At 36.3% G+C, this 22,591-nt stretch overlaps 1 protein-coding gene and 1 long non-coding RNA gene across 2 annotated transcripts; both read right to left on the reverse strand.

Moving 5' to 3' along the window:
• Positions 1-1,346: 1,346 nt before the first annotated feature.
• LOC132626493 (uncharacterized) lies at positions 1,347-3,543 on the reverse strand. Its single transcript, XR_009577349.1, has 2 exons — positions 2,755-3,543; positions 1,347-1,594 (listed from the first exon to the last, which is right to left on the reverse strand). It is a non-coding gene; the product is annotated as an uncharacterized LOC132626493 (long non-coding RNA).
• Positions 3,544-16,731: 13,188 nt separating this feature from the next.
• On the reverse strand, positions 16,732-21,734 carry LOC132628556 (uncharacterized). Its single transcript, XM_060344331.1, has 6 exons — positions 21,394-21,734; positions 21,169-21,298; positions 20,672-20,841; positions 20,561-20,639; positions 20,384-20,485; positions 16,732-17,163 (listed from the first exon to the last, which is right to left on the reverse strand). The coding sequence occupies exons 1-6, from the start codon at positions 21,525-21,527 to the stop codon at positions 16,732-16,734; spliced, it is 1,047 nt and encodes a 348-aa protein (XP_060200314.1). The 5' UTR covers positions 21,528-21,734.
• Positions 21,735-22,591: the final 857 nt, after the last annotated feature.

Raw genomic sequence — 22,591 nt, forward strand, 5'->3', positions numbered from 1 at the left:
ACCGAGAATATTTACTAAAAATTAAAAAATAGTATTTCTTCGTTTAAATAAAAAATCAATTTCTACTTTGTTTCGTTTTAAACATGTAAAATTAATTTAATAATTTGAATTAGAATTGTCTAAATCAAAATTTGATAAAAAATAATAAGTATTTTACACCTTTAAATTAATCAAATTAAAATTGAAAGTATCAACTGATGCTTAAATATTGCTATTGTTTTATCTCAAAGAGAAGAAAATAGTTTCCTTTTAAACAAGTCTTCTCTTTTAAAAAATATTAATAAATTTGTCGATTTTGTGTTCATAGCGAACATTAATATAATAAAATTTTAGATACGGAGCACAAACTACAATGTTATATTAATCGTGTTTTGAACATAATATATATATATATATATATATATATAAATGCACTATAATCTAAAATGTTGGGTCCGTGCGCAGCACTAGTGTTATACCCCATTTTAACTGGGTTAAATTAAGATACAACATATTGGAGATTCCTGTTTTGTTTTATTTTTAGGAGTCGCCACCTAATTGATTTTAAGGTGAATTAGGGCACCTAATTATTAACTAAGGCAAAGCTAACTAACCTCCGTTAATAGTCTGCTTAATCAGTGAGATTATAAGTAAGGGTTCTAATTATCCTAAAGGGAAGGAGTTAGGCATCCTCTAGGATCCGTTAACCACAGTTTACCGGCCAAACTTAGATTAATTAATTAAGGCTAAATGTAATGCTTAAATCTTAAGAAAATAGGTTATAAATGTTATTAAGGTTTTAAAGAAAAATATTATAATTCTATTTAAACTAACTTGTGGAAATACATAATAATCCACTTAAAAATAAAAACTTACAAATGTTGCTAAGCCTCAAATAATAATGTTATTTAAAAAAATAAAATTTGCAAAATATAATGATTTGCATATAAATAGAAACCTTTTAAGAGAAAACCTAGTCAATTTAAACTTAGGATAAGATGACATTATGTGAATATAGTGGTGTAGGAAATCTAGGCTTGTTATAAATAGAATGCAAAAGGTGATGAATTTTCTCTCTTTTACTAAATCTAATTAACTATGCTCAGCTAAAATATGTATAATTGAATAAGTCTTGAAAATAATGTTTATAGAATATACTTAAATTAGTATTTATTTATTAGAGACGTTTGAAATCTTTAAGATAGTAAGAGTAAAATATGATTCCTTTTACTTAAAATATATAGTCATGCCATTTTGCAAATCAATGATTCCAAATAAAAATAAAAATAAATATTCCAAATCAATGATTCCAACTTATGGAACTAATTATTGATCTTCCTTAAATTAGCTACCCGTTACTAAACCCATTAATGTCGCTAAGGTTCCTCTAAATTAGCAAAACAAAGCATTAGTTATACAAATTAAATGCAAAGAAAAGATAAAATAGAGGAGCAAGTTAAATGGGCTCAGCCCATTTTTTAAAGACAACTGCAATCGTTTTTGCCATTGGGCTTTGGCCCAGAATTCCTTTCTCTTTTATATATGCTGCGGGCTGCTGCTGCTGTATTGGGCTATAGCCCAGAATTTGTTTTGCTATTTTGTTGCGGACAGAGGGCTTGGACAGAGAGAAGAGTAGCCCAACACCAAATGAGGAAGAAAATGAGTCCGAGGGACTCGTATGCGATAGTCATACATGAAACGAAAAGAAAAGATTAGTATGTAATCAATAAATAAAGCTAGACAATGTACAATGTAAATTTCAAACAGGCCAATAGCTTTTAACTAGAACAGGGAGTCGCCCATGATTAGTATATTAATGACTCCTAAACTAGCAACAAGAAAAGTAGAACTCCTCATCATCAAAAGCATGACAATAAAGTAATACCGGGTGCAAATATAGAACCATATCCGAATAAAACGTTACACATAATCCAAACTGACCAAAAACCTAACAAACTTCAAAAGATAAGAGAAACAGAGGACTCAAACCAACAATCAATGACCATCCCTGGTGCGTTCTATATTTCAGGGGTTTTGTAGACTTAAAACGAAATATGCAAGCAGGTTATACACTCATAATGCGAAATTTGGACTTATGACTTAGGTTTGAACACACTTTAATTAGTACAGTTTAAGCAGATTCACTAACAACAATAACTAGATAAAAGGTTACTAAGATCATATAATATCACTAAGTGCGCATATATATCCCACATCCAACTAGATTTATCTCTCATGGGCCTTAATCTCAGGCAGTTATGGCGTTGTGTAATCGCTAAACTTATATGAAACATTTAAAGCATTATGACAGCGTTGTGCATCAACATAAACATGAATAGACAGCAATCGAACACAGATCCCTAACAAACCTACATGACTTTGAACAATAACGTTTGAGCCAACCTGGTCATTTAATCAACGTATTATGAAAACTAACATCTTATCATATTCTTTTCTAATTGATAAATAAATCACAACAGATACGCTGATCTACTAACAATGACACCAAAAGAAAAATCCTAATAACACCATTTAACTAAAGTGTGAACCAGAACAGCAAGTAGTCGGCAACTGTGTTATCGACCATTAAACTACAAACTAGCCAAACACCCAATATACGCGAATCCTATCAAGCTACTAACTAAGACCAGATTATCTAACAACAGAACCCACATAAACGAACTGAGTTGATTGAAACGACAGACGCGGGTGAACAACAAAACACTTACTAAATCACTAAAACTGAAATTAAACCGTTAAAGGAGGGTTGTTTACCTTCTGTTGGTGCAGTGAATTGGGGCAGGAGTCTCGAATCTAGGCTCGAACCCGACGAACTCGAACTCGAAAAAAGTCTTTTGAAATCGAAAATTTCGATATCAGCAGAAACAGTATCCTTTTTTAAAAAAGAAGTTTGGTTTGATTTTCCGAATAATTTCGAAATGCAAATAATGACTAAACTCGAAACCAAACGGAATTTGGACGAACCCAAGATTGAAGTAGTAGTAGAAAATAAAAGTATTGAATGTGGTAAAAATCCCGTCCTCAAAACGTCCCGTAAGGGGTGTATTTATATGAAATGTATGCTAGGGTTTTCTATGATTTGAATTGGGCGGGATAAAAGTTTCGAAATCTAGTCAAACTTGTCTGAAATTTGAACGTTGAAGGAGTTTTGGACGAGCTCGTAGCCCGTCCACGTGATTGGTCAGATATCTACTCAAAATGGTGAGATTTGGTTTGAATTTTTGGGTCTGTTCGGTTTGAAGCGAGGAAAGGGAATCCCTTTCCTGTCAATGACAGAAGGCCAGGCGTCGCGACAACTTTGGTATGGAAATGGAAAGGCAAAGCTGTGTAAGGTTAAAGGGGAGCTGTTCTTATGCTAAATGGAGGGGAAGAGAGGAAAGAAGAGAGAGGGAGTAGAGAGAGGAGTGCTGCGGCTGGAAGGCTACTCGAAAATGGAAAAACACAGGCTTCATTTCGGGTCAAGGTTCTGGCAGGTTTCATGAAAAGGGAAATGGGGGAGATGAGATGAAGAAGAAAGGAAAGAGGCGTCAAGAAGAGAGTGAGGCGTCTGTTTCTCTTTGCTTTGTTTAGAATAGACTTAGGGATTATAGTGGGTTGGGTTGTGGGTGGTTATTTGGGCTGGATCGGATTAGGGATTTCAATTGGGCTGGACGAAATGTTTCATTTGTCCATGAGTTGGGCTCAGATGTTGATCCAAAAATATGGACTGGTGGGGTGTTCCGTTTGGGCTCAATTTGGCTGAAAATATTGGTCCCTTCTCTTCTATTTAATTATTTTTGGGTTTTTAATTTAATAACTAGTACAAAATATATTATGTGAAGACAAATAATAATTAGTGTATATAAATTAAAGGGATTAATAAAGTAAAATTAAATTAACGAGTACAAATCCTAAAATGAAACGAAGACGAACCATTTAAAAAAAAAAATTGTGATAAAGTAATACTAGTAATGTTGATAGTAGGATAGTGAAAATGAAAGTAATATTAATAGTAGTAGCAATAATAATAAGAAATAAATAGTGAAAATAAAGCGTTTTAGCTCGTCAATAAATTTAGAAGTTCGAAGAAATAAATTAGAATAAAGGAGGGACAAAATTGGGTGTCAACAGATGCCTCTCTTCGACCGGAGACGATGTAAGAGTTTTCGGGCGAAGAAGTTGACGTAGAAGCCAATTTTGTTCCGACCAACAAATACGAACTTGGAGGAATTTGAAGAAAATATGAGTTAAGAGAATTGGGGAAAAATATTATGAGGGCAGAAAGAATTATGGCTGAACCCATTTCGAGTTGCCTATATATCTCGGGTTTTGTGAAAATCAAGCTGTATGAAGTTTGAAAGAAGCGGGTCGATACTGACGCTATGCTGTTGCCCCAGTGTTGTATTATGGTGAGACTGGGATATAGAAAAGGATACAAGATTGTGAAAGGAGTTGCTTGAGTAGAGTTTTAGCGGTGGATATGAAAGAGAATTAACCATACGTATCACGTGTTTGTGGACGTAGGCGGAATTGAGTTCGAGAGTAGATCCGTGACCTTTGCTTGCGAGTTTGATATTCCTCTTCAGCATGTTTGCCCCAGTTCACTGCGTAAGATAAAGTTCCACGAGTTGATGTGCAGAGCCATTTTAATCTTTCCATTTTCAAAAAGCCACAAGCTAAAACATTTGTTAGTGATAAAGAAATATATGTAAATGACATAGGGTTGAGGAAGTTTATACTTATAACCCATGTTTCGGAAGTTGAATCCACATTGTACTTTGGAGATGTATTGAATTTATAGCTTCCACTTGAAGAAGAAATTAAGTCGACATCCACATTTACATTAACGAAAGCTAAATCCACATCCACGTCTGTTTTTTCTGGAAAGCTAAAACCATGATGACACCACATTTTAAGGGGAGCTAATTATGACCATATTCAAACCCTTATGTACAAAATTCACTATGCGTAAATATAAATCCACGTCCTTATCCACGAAATTCATGCCCGCATCGTAAAACTCATGATGTAGAAAAATGAATTCATGTCCTCATACACAAAAATCCACTATGCACATATATAAATCCCCGTCCACGTCCACATTCCACGGTATAAAATATAAATCCACATCCACTTCCATGGTACAAAAAATATAAATCCACATCCACTTCCACGACACAAAAATATAAATCCACATCTACTTCCACAAGTTTTTAAGGGTGAAAAAAATAAATCCACTTCCACGTCCGCATTCACGGTATAAAAATATAAATCCACATCCACTTCCATGGTACAAAAATATAAATCCACATCCACTTCCACAGTACAAAAATATAAATCCACATCCACTTCCACGGTACAAAAATATAAATCCGCATCCACTTCCACGGTGCAAAATATAAATCCACATCCGCTTCCACAAACTTTAAGAGCGAAAAGATAAATCTACATCCACGTCCACAATGTTCATAATGCAAAAAGATGAATCCACTTCCACGTCCACAATATTCACAATGCAGAAAATAAATCCACATCCACAATATTCACAATGCAGAAAATAAATCCACATCCACTTCCACAAAATTTTATAATGTGAAATATAAATCCACTTCCACGTCCACATCCACGAAGTCATTCGTGCGAAAATGTAAATCCACCTCCACTTTCAAAAATTTATAATGCAAGAAAGATAAATCCACGTCCACGTTCACAATGTTCATAATGCAAAAGATAAATCCACTTCCACGTCCACAATGTCCATAATGCAGAAAATAATTCCACGTCCACTTCCACAAATTTTATAATGTAAAATATAAATTCACTTCCACGTCCACATCCACGAGGTCATTCGTGCGAGAAATGATAAATCCACGTCTACTTTCACAAAATTTATAATGCAAGAAAGGTAAATCCACGTCCACGTCCACAATGTTTATAATGTAAAAAATATAAATCCACTCCACGTCCACAACATCCACAATGCAGAAAATAAATCCACGTCCACACAATCTACGACATTGAAATGTAGATCCACGTCCGCTCTCACAATTTGTAATGTAGAGATGTATATCCACATTTATGCCTACATCCACAAAACCATTCGTGAAGAGATATAATTCCACATCCATGTCCCGTTGTGACGGAAGTTAAATCTACAATTGTCCCCACGATTTAACATATGATGCAAGATTTCGATCCTGTCATCTCATTAAATACCACATTCTAAAAAGAACTTGTTAGCGACTTGAAATAAATAAATAAATGTGTATGAAGTGATGATAAAGTTGAGGAATTTAAACCAATAACAGGTGACCATGTTTGTATCCACTTTGAAGAAGGTTAACTCCACGATCATGTGCCCTTGATCTATCGAGAAATGCCACGAGCTAAAACAACTGTTAGTGGTAAGAATATGTAAATAGCTGGGTTTGAAAGAATTTACTCTCACAGCCCTTGGTTGAGAAGATAAATTCATGTCCACTGTTGCGATCAAAATTTCATGAAGAAATGGAACAACGTCCACCATTTAGCGCAAGCTAAATTTATATCCACATTGAAGAATATTTGCCTTTTGAAGAAAGCTAACTCTTTGATCACGTCCATAATAAAAAATTTGAAGAAGAGTCAATTGTGCGCCACATCCATGTTAATTGAAACCTGTCTCATCAAAGAAAAATTGTGAGTTTAAAAGAAAATTGGTTGACTTGTGCATATCGGGGAACTTGGTCCTTGAATTGATTCTTGTCTCAGTTAAAACCGGATATGCGCAAGATCGATGACACCAAGGCCGGGGGTAAGATCAAATGAGCACGAGTATGATCAGTCTTTTCTTCAGACCGGGGATTGCACCAGATGTGGCTGATCCGAGAAAAAAGAAGTAAATCTGTTGGTCCGGTGTCTCCAGACCAAACTCTGCGTTGCCGTTAGCCCGGTTTCGCCAAGTCAAGTTCTTGTGGCCGCTAGCCCGGTTTCTCTGCGTCCGGATTGAACGTGGCCGTTAGTCCGGTTTACCAGCTGCAGAACAGCCACGCGTCATGACCGTTCTGCCATTTTGTACTGACAACCGTACGGGTGTCAGATCGTACGGTCCTATCTTATCCTTTTAGGGTTTTTTTATTCCAAAAGCGCTTTGTGTAGTATGAAAGGCCCATGAGTCAAAACTATAAATAAAGGATATTTTTCTACTTTTAGGGGTTGGCTTTTTGAGATCTAGAATATTGTAATAGAAAATATATTGAAGCACTCTCTCCCTCTCTTTCCTTTTTTAGTCCGAATCAGTGGATCTTGTGGCTTATTTATTCTTTTAACATTATTAGTTTAATCATCTATAACGACATATTTATTCAAGGCATCGATATATATATATATATATATTCAATTATTACCTAAATTCGGGGTAAACATATATATATTATGCAAGTATGAGTATATCTTTTTTCCATACAGTTTTTCACATACATGAAGATAAAGTTAAGCAATTGATATATATCTGATTGGCTTTCTGTAGCATTTAACAGTTAGCAGTAATCCTAAAATCATTGGCGATATCTTTTTACAAGACAAATAGATCTTATTTCTCCTAATTTTATACTTTAACAAGTATTTGGGAAAGGGGAATTTTGGGTTTATATTTTCTAGCGTTGATTGCCACTACAAGAAACAAGATATTTACCAACATTTTTTTTTTTGCCATAGTATTGATTATTGTTGTAAAACGTACTTTTGACAACAACATTTTTTTTGTTGTTGCATAAAGTTTTCCCATCGGCTGTTACTGCAACGACATGCAACAAATTTTTGTTGTTGCCAAAAGTATTTTTTCGCAACAATAGTCAATACTATGACAACAAAATTAAATTGTTTGGCAACAAAAAAAAGTTCATTTTTAAAAGTGTCATCATATATGCCAACAATAAAACTAAGTTGTTATCAAATAATAAATTTTGCCAACAATATTATTTTTGTTGCCATTTCTGTACTTGCTTGTAGTGTGCAATTTTCCCCCTCAATTTACCTAAAAAGTCTCACATCTATTTATCCTTTCTCTTCTCCTATTTAAGCTACTTACAATGCAATTGTTAAAATTTAAAATTGAAGAGGTAATAATAAGAAAGAGATGGAAATGGAAGAAATAATAAAAAAGATAATACTGAAAGTAACATATAAAATGTCAAAAAGTTTGAATTCATAGAAAAGAAATAATAGATGATAGATTAGAAGAAAGTTTAATTGTAAACATCAAAAAATTAATTATCTAATGAATAAAAAAATTGAAAACATATATATTGTTCCAAACATTTGTAATTTGTGGTCTAATTAGACAATATGTTGCGCCGAACATGGGGTTGTTAGGAGTAAAATTTGAGAAAAAGAGTCGATATATTGAAAATCCTTCGAGATGTCATGAAGGGACATCCCATATTATTGAATAGAGCATTAGGTATATAGGTGTTTCTATAATATATAATTAGATTGTGATAATTATGTAAATAACTTGTTATATATATATATATAAAAGAAATGTTGGTAACAAAAAGTGTAGTTATCTAAGCTCTACATGTGAGATAAATTATTTATATAATCAATATGTAGCATTAAATTTTATATGCATATCCATTAAAATGTGTTTACTCTTGCTCAACCGAATTAGAATATTTTTAAATTCACTAATAATTTTTATGACTGTGCGAAGCGCGACAAATTTTACTAGTTACAATATAATCCCCTTCGTCTAATTTCAGTGCTGCCAACGTTCCATGTTACTGACATATTTATATTTATTGTGCACCATTAAGTACATCAATAAAGAATGACTATTCGGATACAAAGTGCACTCTTTAAGATGAATTTGTATTAATGATAATCTCTCAAAATTCATGTTTTGTATTAATTGTAAATTTACATTTTTATATATAGGTAAATATGAGTAATGTTTGATTGAAGGGTAAAAATATCGATTAATTTTGTTTAGGCATTTTCATCTTTCAACTTTAGAATTAAGAGTTTCCCACTTTTAGAATATTATGATAGTTTTCGGACACGTGCATTGCACGCGTATTCCATGATAATGAGTACAAACTTCGTAAAATATTAGAAATAATATTTGAATAAGAGTGATGAATTGTACAAAATTTGAAAGCGAAGAATGCATGCTCAAATTGATGAACAGTGAGCTTATACAATCGGTAATCATTATCGTCGCAAAGCACTATCTTACCGGAAGTTACTATCAAGTGAAGTTGAAATGATGAGAAAAGAAAAGTTTTTTAGCATTGTTTTCTATTACTTCGGTCACTAATACTATAGTCTTTAGTTGTACACAAATTGTATAACCTTTTCTTATGCAGTTTTTTTAATACATCAAATATTCAACTTATCTAATATTTCAATAACACAATTTAAATGTGAATATGAGTAATACTACTTATGGTCATAAATGCTTCACATCTTAAAGTTTGTGTCTTTTCTTTAAGAAATTGTAATCTCCGTCTTTTTACAGCAGCATATATATCAAGAAGTTGCCGTCGAATAAAAATAGTATTTTGTAGAAGTTGTACGAAAATTCGATTAATATTTGTCTTTATTATGATAGCTAGTAGATCATTGTCATCAGTTTCATGGTGTACACCTGCAAAAAAGGTTAATAGTTATTAGTTATAGAGAAACTTAATAATTATTGACATAAGAAAATTAATTTCATATTTATATATATCATAGTTGCAGGTATATGTACCCTTTATCTGATTCAAACTTATGAGACCTTTCATCTATAAATTTGATAGAAAATATTAGTTGAGTCGTATAAGTCAAAATCGACGTGTTTTGTGCGAGCATTCAACACCGAATTAGAGAAAATAAATTTAAATTTTAAAAGAAGCCTTCTACAATACAAGACATCTAAGATGTATCACCTTCTCGACTTCTTCTTCCCTACGCAGTCCATCCACCATTTTTGGTTCCATTATTCTGATATTGCACTCTTTCATAAAAAATAGTCTTGAAAGGTGTGTCAAATAATGGTAATAACTTACAAAAGGTTTAAAGAAAAGAAAGTGGAAAAATTGTAAAAAAGTAACGTACCTCAAATTGTTGCAGAGAGAGCTGAGAGAAAGAAAATTAGAGTAGATAATGATCTGACAAAACACAAAAGGATATACTAATTGAGTAACTTGAAGTGTTCTATGCAATTTATATTACTTGATAAAGAATATCAAAAGTAATCTAACGGATGGAAGCTAAATGAAGCAAATAATGAGAAAGAGATAGGAAGCATATAATTTGTGCAGTGAAAAGATTTAATGCCTACAATAAATTCATTATCCCACTACTCAAATATATTTAAATTCATATACAGAGACTTTAATTTGCATCTTTAGTGCGTGAGGAGAGAGAGGCTTTGGTTATTTGGGTTTAAGGTAGAATGATAGTATATCAATTTTTAAAGGACATTTTCGTAATCTAATTTTTAACTTAGAGACTTCCCACTTTTAATAATATATGATGATGATATATGGTAGATTCTGTAAATTAGAAAATAGTTGTACATTACATAATTTAATACTTATTTGCTAGTAATTGTGTAAATTCCCCAAAAATTAAAGACCAACGCCTTTGAAGCACAATCCGCGCGAAAAAATGTAAATCAGCCCTTTCTTGTAAAACGTACTTTCAATATCGGATACTGGGCTGCCCTGTTCTTGGGCTTCAAAACTCATCTCCAAAGGCTGAAACTAGTCGTTTGTAGTTGCAGGTGAAAGTGGGATTATGCTAGTTTTTCTTTTTATCATTTTTTTAAATCATTTTTTGTCCTTTTTCTATATATTTTTTTTAGACTAATTAAAATAAAAGAAAATAAAATAATTAGACTATAATAAGAAGTAATTAAGAAAAATACTAAAGTCACTAATTTATTTATTAAAACCTAAACTAATAGAAAATATATTTTTATATATTTTATTTTTCTTTTACAAATGAAACAAAACTTATATCTAAAATATGATTCTATTTTCTTGTATATTTTCACAAGTAAAATTTTGCTAAAAATGATATAAAAATTAAAGTATCAAAAGTTAAGCTTAAACTCTATTTGTTGTATTTTTTTAATATTTTTTTTCTTTTGAATGAATGAATCAGTCATTCAGTTCTTTATGTGTAACGACCCGTTTGGTCGTTTTAGTATTTTTGACTCATTTACCCTTGTTGAATCTTCTCCAAGTCCCATTAGTATGATCTATGACTTAATGAAGTCATTGTGTTGCGCCCAAGAGTTTGGGGCATGGCAAAGTGCATCCCTGATGGGCTGCATGAGTGTTAGCAGTGCAGGCGGCTGTGCTGGCACTGGGCTAAAGTAGGCAAATTGGGCAAAGGGGCATGGAAAGAGGCAACAACTATCTAGAGATGTTGCATGACATGGCCCATGAGTGCCAAAGATGTTTGACAAGGACTTGGGAGAAGCCCAAGGGCTTGACCCCCTTGGGAGTCGGCCACGTGCGGCAACGAATGTCAGTGCCGTGCGTTCTGGAGCTAAAGTTGGAATCTAGGAATTTCGGGTGAAAGACTTATTCCTAGTAGGGCCTTGTATATGCTCACCAAGTTTGGGGTCATTAGGCGTTGGTTTGCCTAAGGGCTTGACTTAGCCAAGGGAGCAGTGGCATTGTCGTAATTAGTTGAAGCTTCCGAAGGCTATAACTCGTTCCATTATTATGGGAATGGGATGAAACTTCATGGAGTTGTGAAGGAAGTCAAGAAAAAGAATTGAGAATAATAGGCACCTCATTTGGAGTTCGGATGAGTGAGAAACACCCATTGTGATTCTCTGGCAGAAACATATCTACTGGGGTCAGTTGGGTATTTTTCTTTAGAGCATATATAAGGGGGGTATACATGGTGACAGCCTACCAGCCCTCTCTGGGTCTGTTGACAGTTGACCGCCCCAAGTGTGTTGCCTTGAGGGACAACCTCAAGGGCCTACCTTGGCACCTCAAAACAGTGTTAACGGTATCCATATGAGTTTGGGAGCTATATGGACGGCGTGTGACCTTGGGCCAGCGTTGGGCGCCGCAAGGGAGCCGGAGGCTTGATATATGGAACGATTATGCCCCGCGGGCTGATCTTGTGATGGAATGAGACCTCCGCGCCGAATGAGTGATCGAGGGACTCTCTCAAGAGCCTCGTGAGCTAACTTGTGAGCTTCGCTAGGGTTTAGCCGTGAGAGCAAGGGTCCATTGGCCTAGACGTGTAGTCGTGCGGCGACGCTGCACTATGTAAGAGGAATGCATATCGCGTGGGCTATATTTGGCTATGCCATAAGATAACCGAAAGGATGGTATGAAAGATGCATATGACTAAGGCCAAGGATTAGATGTTGCCCTACTTGGGCGAGGCACGAGCGACATGCGCATGTACGAAGCGAGTGTTAAGCTTAAGGATAGGACTGTGCACGCAATAGCGATGCTCAGGTCCAGGCAAGGGACTAGTATGTCCGTAGCCAAACCCAGATGTGCACATGGACGAGATCAAGTAGATGGGAATGCACTACGAGAGTATACTAGTATGTCAGTTGACATCAATCGGGCGCCACAATTGAAGTGAGCCTCTATGGCGAGCTTCACCATAGGTATTGGATCGTGCCTAGAAACCTGGGAAATGAGATAAGATGGCTTGTAGTCAGGATGGACTATGAGCGCCACACGGGCATTTGTGTGCCACTGACGCGCGAAAAAGTTGAGCCCATGACACGTGGTATCAAAGCGATAATGAGTCTACTCTATACCGACTTTGTTTGACAACACAGTGTATGTGAGTGGAGATGAGAGTAGATTGTGAATGCCAATGCAGAGATCACGTCAAAGCCGGGATTGATGTTCTATGCTCAACGAATCGGTGGACCCGATACTACTGTCTATAAGGGAGTGGTTGTATGTAATGATGCTAGAGTTAGCTATGTCAACAATGACCTATGACTTTCAGAATCATACTGTTCTACAGCCGTTGATTCCGCCTTCGTCTATATGGGGTGATTTATTTTTTTGAAGCATCCGAAAGTGATCGAGGTATCTTTAGGGGATGTCTTCCATCAGTGGATACTATTTTCAGAGGGATACTATCAAGACACGTCTGTTTGGCGTGTAACTCCATCGTGTGATACTGTTGGGGTGTTTTCACAAGACTGGACAATCGGATTGCAGTTTCTCAAATGTTTTTGAATGTGATCAATCTCCATTGTTCCAGAAACTCTGTTACAGTGAGTTAGCAGCTTGGATTAGCGAAATCACGACATTGACTAAGAATGTCAGGTGGAGATGGTGAGTGCATCAAAAGCTTGTCAGTCAAAATATTTGTCCGTGTTGCAATGAAGTGAGAGTTGTTAGCTGTTAAAAGTCTAGGCTATCGTTACGGAAAGGGAGCATGCCGATGAGTCGGGGGCATTTTGATCAATCGCCAGTGTTCCAGAAACTCTATTACAGTGAGTTAGCAGCTTGGATTAGCGAAAGCACGGTATTGACTAAGAATGTCAGGTGGAGATGGTGAGTGCATCAGAAGCTTGTCAGTCAAAATATTTGTCCGTGTTGCAACGAAGTGAGAGTTGTTAGCTGTTAAAAGTCTAGGCTATCATTACGGAAATGGAGCATGCCGATGGGTCGGGTGGTTAGTAAAAAGGCCATGTTTGCCAGGTTGAGCAGCCATGTTTCGAAAGAGACACAAGCCGTGGACTATAAACTTGAAGGGCTTGATCATGCAAAGATCTTGCCGTAGATGCGCTGGGCGCATCAGTGGAGTGTCTTTCCAAGACGGATGGACTTGAGCCTTGCCTGAGGGTGTTGGAATGTGTCCTTCCTAGATGGTGCTTGTCCTTACCCGAGGGTGTCGGAGAGTGTCTATATTGAGAGGTTGGCATTATACTGTGTGGCCGAAGACCATGCAGGACAAATAGGCTTGGATCCTATAGCATGGAGCAAGTTGGGCTTACAATTGAGAGTGTTACACAAAGTGAGAACCGAGCTAGTGCAAGAGCGGGCCAAGTGAGCCGTGATAACGCATTGAGGGACCTGAAAGCAGGCTTCTTTGCGGGAGACTAGGCGTCAAGATAAGGTGGAGTCAGCCACCGGATGTGTAAGGGGCATGTTTTTCAAACCATTTCATGGAGAGGTGTTATGCTAAAATGTACCAAGGTGAGGAATCAGATCAAATTGGGATTAGCGAAAGCGACATAATTGGACAGGGTTTCCAAGTTTGAGAATGTAGTCTTTCTAAAGCTTGAACGTATCGAGGTACACCGGACTAGAGCCGCGAGATAGTAGAACCAAGGGAGTTCTGACCATAGGCCATGGGTATCGAGATACTACTGGGAGTTGGAGGACGGCAGGAGAAAGATGTTGTTTTGGGTAAAGAGCCTAGTTCAGAATTGTTGGCAAAGCCGGCACTTTGAGACAAGATGTACTTACCAAAGGTACGTCCCAAGGAGTTGCGAAGTGCCTTACGGTACAAAGCATGCGAGTTTCCAAAGGTTCCATGTTGCAGTGAGGGTTTCCAGAGGCCGTGTTAGATGTCAATTGGGACAGAATCGAGTTTTGAGCTACTGCCAGTGTTAGTGCTCAAGCAAGTTGTTGGGACAGCTAACATCAAAAGGTATGCCAAGTGGGAAAAGGACCATGAGAGTATGTTTGACAAAACGATGTCACATCGAGGGATGCCTACATATAGATGGTCATCAGGACCGAAGTGCAGAACAGTGAGTCCTGAAGGGATTGATTGTCTTCCAGTGGGTACTCAGATCCTAGACCTAGCTAAAGATGTGAAGGACAGACTGCGGTTGTGTGCCAATGCTTTAGTCTTATGGGGTTAGAAGAAATTGCCAGGAAAAAGTAGATTCCCAGACGGTTGAAGGCCATGAGGGTCATGGTGTGGATGATTTGAGTGTCACCACAAAGTTAGACACCAGAGGGTACAAGTGCGGAGGCACTTTCTAAGTGAACACCGGGAGGAGAAGTGCAGGAGGCACGCTTAGAAAAAACTTGGGAGAAGGAGTGCAAGGGGAACGACTCCATTTTGAGAGGAGCTTGAAGAAGGGTTCCGACCCACAGGATTTGGGAGCCGCGATGTAAATCCCCAAGGGGACAGACTTCAGGTAGTCGTTGTGTCATCGAGGACGATGAAGATTTTGAGTGGGTGAGGATGTTGCGCCCCAAATGGGCTGCATGAGTGTCAGCAGTACAGACGGTTGTGCTGACACTGGGCTAAAGTAGGCAAATTGGGCAAAGGGGCATGGCAAGAGGCAACAACCATCTAGAGATGTTACATGACATGGCCCATGGGTGCCAAAGATATTTGACAAGGACTTGGGAGAAGCCAAAGGGCTTGACCCCCTGGGGGTCGGCCACATGCGGCAACGAATGTCAGCGCCGTGCATTCTGGAGCTAAGTTGGAATCTAGGGATTTAGGGTGAAAGCCTTGTTCCTAGTAGGCCCTTGTATATTATCACCAAGTTTGGGGTCATTTGGCGTTGATTTACCTAAGAGCTTGATTTAGCCAAGGGAGCAGTGGCATTGTCGTAATTAGCTGAAGCTTCCAAAGGCTATAACTCGTTCCATGATTATAGGAATGGGATGAAAATTCATGGAGGTTTGAAGGAAGTCAAGAGGAGTAATTGAGAATAACCGGCATCTCTATGCTGAATGAGTGATCGAAGGACTCTCTCAAGAGCCTCGTGAGCTAACTTGTGAGCTTAGCTAGGGTTCAGCCATGCGAGTAAGGGTCCGTTGGCCTAGACGTGCAGTCGTGGGGCGACGCTGCACTATGTGAGAGGAATGCATGTCGCGTGGGCTATGTTTGGCTATGCCATAAGACGACCGAAAGGATGGTATGAAAGATGCACATGACTAAAGCCAAGGATTGGATGTTGCCCTACTTAGGCGAGGCATGAGAGACGTGTGTATGTAAGAAGCGAGTGTCAAGCTTAAAGATAGGATTTTGCACGCAATAGCGATGCTCAGGTCCATGCGAGGGACTAGTATGTCTGTAGCCTAACCCAGATGTGCGCATGGATGAGAACCAACAGATAGGAACACTACAAGAAAATGTCAAAATTGTGACAGACAAATTCGTCACAAATCATCGATTGTGAGGGATTTGTGACGGAATTACGGACGTCCCAGAACCCTTGGTCATAAAATCTTTGTGACGGATTTAATTTCCGTCACAAATATTTGTCACGAAATTGTCACAACCCAGTCCGTTACAATATAGAGCCTTGTATTTGGCTTAAATTCCGTCACAAAATTGAGACCCAATTTTTGACGGCTTTCTCCGTCACAAAACAATGACAGAATAATTTCCGTGACAAATTTCTATATCTAGGACAACAATTGTAACTGAATATTTCGATACAAATAAATTGTGACAGAATCTTTGGTCACAAATTGTTTGCCATGCTGCTTTTATTGTGACATATTTAGTATAGATTATGACAAACTAAATAATAATTAAACAATACTTTTGAATTTGACAATATTATTCAATATATATAGTAAATTAGCTAAAAGCATAAAATATAACTAACCACCAAAATATGACAAACATAATATTAAATTTATAATACAAAAACTTACAGTTAAAACACGCAAATACTCCACTTTAATAAGCAAAAGTCTACAAAATTTTTAAACTTACAAAGCATCCAACTAACAAAAGTCTGACAACGTTGGAAACAACACTTAGAATATCCAACTAACCAAAGTCTAAAATGTTAAACACTTAAGCATTTGGTGAGTCCCTGTTAGGGAGAGTAGTACTACCAGATGAGCGAGAAGATAAACCCATCACGCTCATCATGTGAGACCATCGATCCTCCATAGACTTAAACCGATCCGAGACCTCCTTCTCTACGCGTTGTTGCACTTCCGCCTCTTGAAGAATCCTCTCTTGATTTTCTTTCATTCGCAACATCTCTTCCTCAAGTAATTTGATGCGCTCTTGATCAGCAGCACGATCAGTCACTATATTGCATGAAGTGGCAGAATTATAATCTTTATACATAGTCAAAGCTTGAGAGCCCAATCCATACACACGTCGTTTTTTCTCTCCACCCACAACATCCAAGTATATGCTATTTACATCGAGTTCTTGAACTTCTTGTGAATCATCTGATGAGCTTATAGCAGCAGCCACCCTAGCCTCCATTTCATCCTGAAAATACCCAAATAATTAGCTACCAAACGCCAAGCTTTCCACAAATAAGTACATATTACAAGAAAAATAACTACATCAGGAATATGTTGAAATACAATTTCACATGTAGGAGAAGAAGACTTGCATCATGGAGTCTATTCACATGGAAGATTTATGCTACCGGTTCATTGAGCCTACATGCATAAGAGCAGATATGAAAATTTTAAAAATTGAATACTATGAGAATCAGCTATGGTACAAAAATCATTGCTGGTTTGTGCTAGTTTGAAGGTAATGTGGGCATTTAAACAAAGAGAGATGTTGTTGCTGATACAAACCATGCCTATAGGAGATCTTGTTTGGACAAGAATATAAGGCATCACATGAATGTCAGCATGGCACATTACAACTTTGAATTTGCAGAATTGCCTAATTTTTCTGCAATTTCTCATGCAGTAACTTGGCAAAACTCTGCATGCAACAACTGAAGTTTGGGTGGAGCAGTGTGTGATTGGTACACATGTGGCTGAAGGCTAGAATGGGGCACAAGTTCTGCAGAGATGCAACATTAATGAACTATAGCAAACTAGCTAGGGTCCTGATAGTTACTGGTGTTACTCAACTAAAGGAGAACATATGGTTGGAGTTGATTGCTGGTGTGGAAAGGAGGAAAAGTTTGCGACAGTCTTCCTAATTTGAAGACTATAGTTCCAGATTTAAAGAGACCACTTTAGTCTTGCCACAAAAAGCATCTAGTATTTCTCTTGAGCCAAATATACTGCCAACTTCAATCTGTAGCAGTTGAATACTACTGTAAACTTATAAACTAGTACTCTTTTTGTCCCCAAATATGTAACTAACTTCATTTTTCAATATTCAAGCATAGTACAATTTTCTTAGTATAAAAGTCTACTAAAAACATTTCATAAACTTAAACTCAACAAATAAGCATTGTGATGCAAGTTTATAAGCCACAGTTATTATATTCAATGGGAAAATGTATTCCAGGTGAACACAGATAGTAATAATAGAAGTGTAACAGTTGTGATTCCGAAATTTGACAAAATGAAGAAGTACATCAGTTCAGCTTATAAAACTACAGCTACACTGCTATAACTAAAACTGCTGAAATTTGATACTCATATCAAATAGGTTAAAAAAAAAAATGCAGCAACGAATATCACAATGCAACCACGAATCAAGCAGTCAAGTTTAAATATAACACACAATGAGTTCGAAGATAAATTGAGTTAAAGTTAAAGATGATGAATAAACGATCTTATCAGTTCTTTGAATCCAAAACCACACAGTTCAAACTAGTTTAGGAATGCAGTAAAGAAGGTATCTTACATGTAGACAAGCACATCCTCTTATACCATACTTAATACAAAGAGAAAAAAACTTCCGAAACTAAACAAACACGAGCTGTTTTTAATCTTAAGAGATAGGCAAACATAGTTTCGTATGGGGCATGATCATTTAAACTGAAGTTACATTGGAGCCTTTGAATTTAAGAACACAAGATTACAAATATATGTTTTTCTTAGAAAACACACAAATGAAGGTCAAATGCACAACCCAATAGCTTAAATCAGATACAGTAATGGTTTAAAAGGAAGTTCTTTCAGAGGACTCTAGCCAAACTAAAGTAGAGCACCAACTGAGTTAGCAAATCAATTAGACACTCACTGATATGAAGTAAAGACTGACTTTTAATTTAATTTGAGCATACTGAGATCTTAACATCTACATCAAAGTTCTATTCTTAAGAAAGAAGACCAGCAATCTCGTTTAAACTCAAATTTGATTTCAAATACAAGTTTTTGAGTGGTGTCTATAACAAAAGCAATACTAAATCTAAAGCTCAACCGACAGAATCCAACATGTGTTAAAAAGGAGGTTTAATAAGAACATTTAGACCTTAACTCAAGAGAGCATTATCAAGACCAATTATATAATAGAGACACTAATCTTCCCGTTGACGTTGATCCCAATAGCTTCACCAACAGTTTTTATACCTTGACTACCTATATAATATTTAGGTTAATATTAGCAGGAACACACAGAAAGTGAAATTGACTGCTACTTTACCAAAAGATTATGAAACACCAGTAACCATCAGGACCCTAGCTAGTTTGCTTTAGTTTGGAGTTGATTGCTGGTGTGGAAAGGAGGAAAAGTTTGTGACAGTCTTCCTAATTTGAAGACTATAGGTCCAGATTTAAAGAGATCACTTTAGTCTTGCCACAAAAAGCATCTAGTATTTCTCTTGAGCCAAATATACTACCAACTTCAATCTGTAGCAGTTGAATACTACTGTAAACTTATAAACTAGTACTCTTTTTGTCCCCAAATATGTAACTAACTTCATTTTTCAATATTCAAGCATAGTACAATTTTCTTAGTATAAAAGTCTACTAAAAAATAGTTCATAAACTTAAACTCAACAAATAAGCATTGTGATGCAGGTTTATAAGCCACGGTTCTTATATTCAATGGGCAAATGTATTCCAGGTGAACACAGATAGTAATAATAGAAGTGTAACAGTTGTGATTCCGAAATTTGACAAAATGAAGAAGTACATCAGTTCAGCTTATAAAACTACAACTACACTGCTATAACTAAAACTGCTAAAATTTGATACTCATCAAACGGTTTATTAGTTCATCTATCAAACCAAATTAAAAAGTTCAAAATTTAAAAAAAAAGAACAATATGAACAAATTACCAGGAATAGGGAAAGGTATCACAACAACAGAAAAGGCCATATATGCAAAAATCAGATTTTGCAGAGGATATTTGGCATTTCACCACTTCACTGAACCATTTTTTTGTTCATTTCATGATCAAAATCTGGTCTTTACACTTAATTATGATGCAATTTCCAGATTTTTAGTTGTTTTTTTTAGCAAATAGGAGATGGTTTGAAAAGTTCTAAAGGCATCAGGGGAGAAAAGTTCTAAAGGCATCAGGGGATTATAAGGTACAATATGGACAAAAACTCATTCTATCGCTGGTGTGCTGAGCCTGCTAAAATACAGGAAAATCTGCACAAAGGCTGCTCTTTTCATGTGCAGATGGTTCAGGGGAGATATTGGCAATTTGGCTATATTGGTTGCAAACAGGTCGTGTAAACTAGTAACTAATCCCAAAACAGAATTATAAAACAACTCATTGCAAAAATTAACCAAAAATTATAACCATTCTGCAGATCGTTAAGTTACAAAAGAAACTTACATTAATGCTCTTAGACTTGGGATCAACAAAGCTGCCATCCTTTCTTTTGTGCAGCTTCTTAAAGACATCCCATGAATTTGCAGGACGACGTAGGTCTATTGCCTGGAAAATAGAGTTTAATATTGAAGTACAAGATAAGGTTAGAGAATTACTCTACTAAAAAGTTGAATTTGATACCAATTTTATAGTATGCTCCACTGTTGATTTAGAACCACCAGTATGCTTGCTTGGACCAGTTCCTGGACCACCAGTCTCACTGTGTCGATTTTGAGTGATTTTTCCAGCCACTTGTCAGAGGCCCAATATGTCTTCCAGCTTTCCCATACATCTTCTGGAACAAAAGTAGGTCTGGGACGTTTTCGCCAACGGTGCAATTTCTTAGAGTATAAGGTGGATGCCACTTTACCCCAGGTGTGTTCGATTACGGTAGTCTCAGAAGGGTTCCACTGATATAATTTCTGGAAAAAATTCGATCAGTGACATAAACACCATTTTTTTTTGAAGAAAAACAAGGCAGGGTAGATTCTAATAAGCCTTAAAAAGCAGAAATTAGGCGAGGGATGAAGTTAATCACATAATCGACAGATTTAATCTTCACGAATTAGTAATTTTCCCTTTAATCAAAACAAGTAACCTTTTCCCTGATCAAAACAGTAACCTTTTTCTCTAAAAAAATAGAAACTTTTTTCTCTAATCAAAACAGTAACTTTTTTTCTCTAAACAAATAGTAACTTTTTTCTCTAAACAAATACTTACATAAGTTTTTAATGTAGAGAAATAATTACCACAAATTCATGCCAATAGAATTTACGAGTCGATTCACTAACATCCTTCCATGAGTAACCAGTAGCGTCTTGTCGTTCCTTGAATGTTTCTGTGATGCTCTTCGAAATAGAATGACCATTAGGAACAAACCTGAAACAAAATTGACAACAAATAAATAACACATTTCTTGATATTTATATTTTTAAAAAACCTAAAACCGTTTATACAAAAACAGATTTTCTTACTTTTCTCCTACAACTGAGATGACCAACCGACTAGATGACGATGAGCCGCTAGTAGACCCAATAGAGATATCTGGAGTACTTGGAGTAGTAGGAGTACAAGGAACACCGGAAAATGATGATGGCGAATCACTCATATTCTTAAGTGTCAATTACCTATGCCTTGCAGTATTCAACACCGTTGTGATTCGTGGGACTCAGAGATGATGCTTTACTCAAAAGGTTTTTCCTCGAAGGGGTGCTCCTGTAGTTTTGAATTGGTATAACCAGGTTCTGGGCACCTTCAAGAATGTAATCAATGGCTTCCAGCAAGCTGAAAAACACAAGAAAGACATATGAGAAGTCTGCAATCAATCTACTATGCTTGGTAACATATAGATCATTTGAATTACATTGATACATCTCACTCGGATCTCATTTACTATAGCTTTGTGGGTTCACAATTATGACCCATAATTCACAACCATACCAAAAAAATAGTACACATAAAATTGCACAGAGAACCTACAAAGAAACCCAAAAAAAGAAAAGGTTCACATAGAAAATTGAAGTCCTATACCAAGTCAAACTAGAAGGAGAAAATTGAGGATCTATGACTTCAGTTAACAAAGTTTAACAACTGCAGCAATAAAGTTCTTGGAAAATAAAGCAACTGGCTTTCAAATTATATTAGTTCATTTTGTAGATACAAAATATTAGATGTCCAACACAAATTACAAGATATAAGGACATAATTAAAAAAGTGAAAACTGCTTATAACGTACGATTACTTAAAGTTAAAACAATCTGAATTTTCTACAGTAACATTAGCTTAACTTACTGACCAAATTCATTAAACGGTACATTCAAAATCAAACTCATTAAAACACATAAACTTTTATTCACTTTCTTCTTCCTCCTCCTCATCTTCATCTTCATCCTCGTCATCGTCCTCATCCTCATCCTCGTCCTCTTCCTCTTCCTCTTCCTCATCATCCTCCTCCATGTCAATGACCACACGATTTGGATCATTCAGTGTTTGAAGTATTTCATTTGCATTACAATCAATTTCATGCACTTGACTATCATCCTCTTGAAAAGCTGGATCGCTCAATGTATGAGGTTGCTCTGCTATGTTTGGAACATCTACAACTGAACGTGCCTTTATCTTGCAAACATCCAACCATTCATTCCCTGTCCTCTTTATAGTAGGATATGTTTC

Source organism: Lycium barbarum, chromosome 2, assembly GCF_019175385.1.
Source record: "Lycium barbarum isolate Lr01 chromosome 2, ASM1917538v2, whole genome shotgun sequence".
NCBI lineage: Eukaryota > Viridiplantae > Streptophyta > Magnoliopsida > Solanales > Solanaceae > Lycium > Lycium barbarum.

What these genes read in the sequence shown, in the direction of transcription:
- LOC132628556 (XM_060344331.1), bottom strand. Translation starts at nt 21,527, where the DNA reads ATGAGTGATTCGCCATCATCATTTTCCGGTGTTCCTTGTACTCCTACT. An exon ending in ACATATTGGGCCTCTGACAA is followed by an intron (nt 20,640 to 20,671) that starts GTGGCTGGAAAA and finishes AAATCGACACAG; the next exon opens with TGAGACTGGTGGTCCAGGAA. An exon ending in TGGAGCATACTATAAAATTG is followed by an intron (nt 20,486 to 20,560) that starts GTATCAAATTCA and finishes TCTATTTTCCAG; the next exon opens with GCAATAGACCTACGTCGTCC.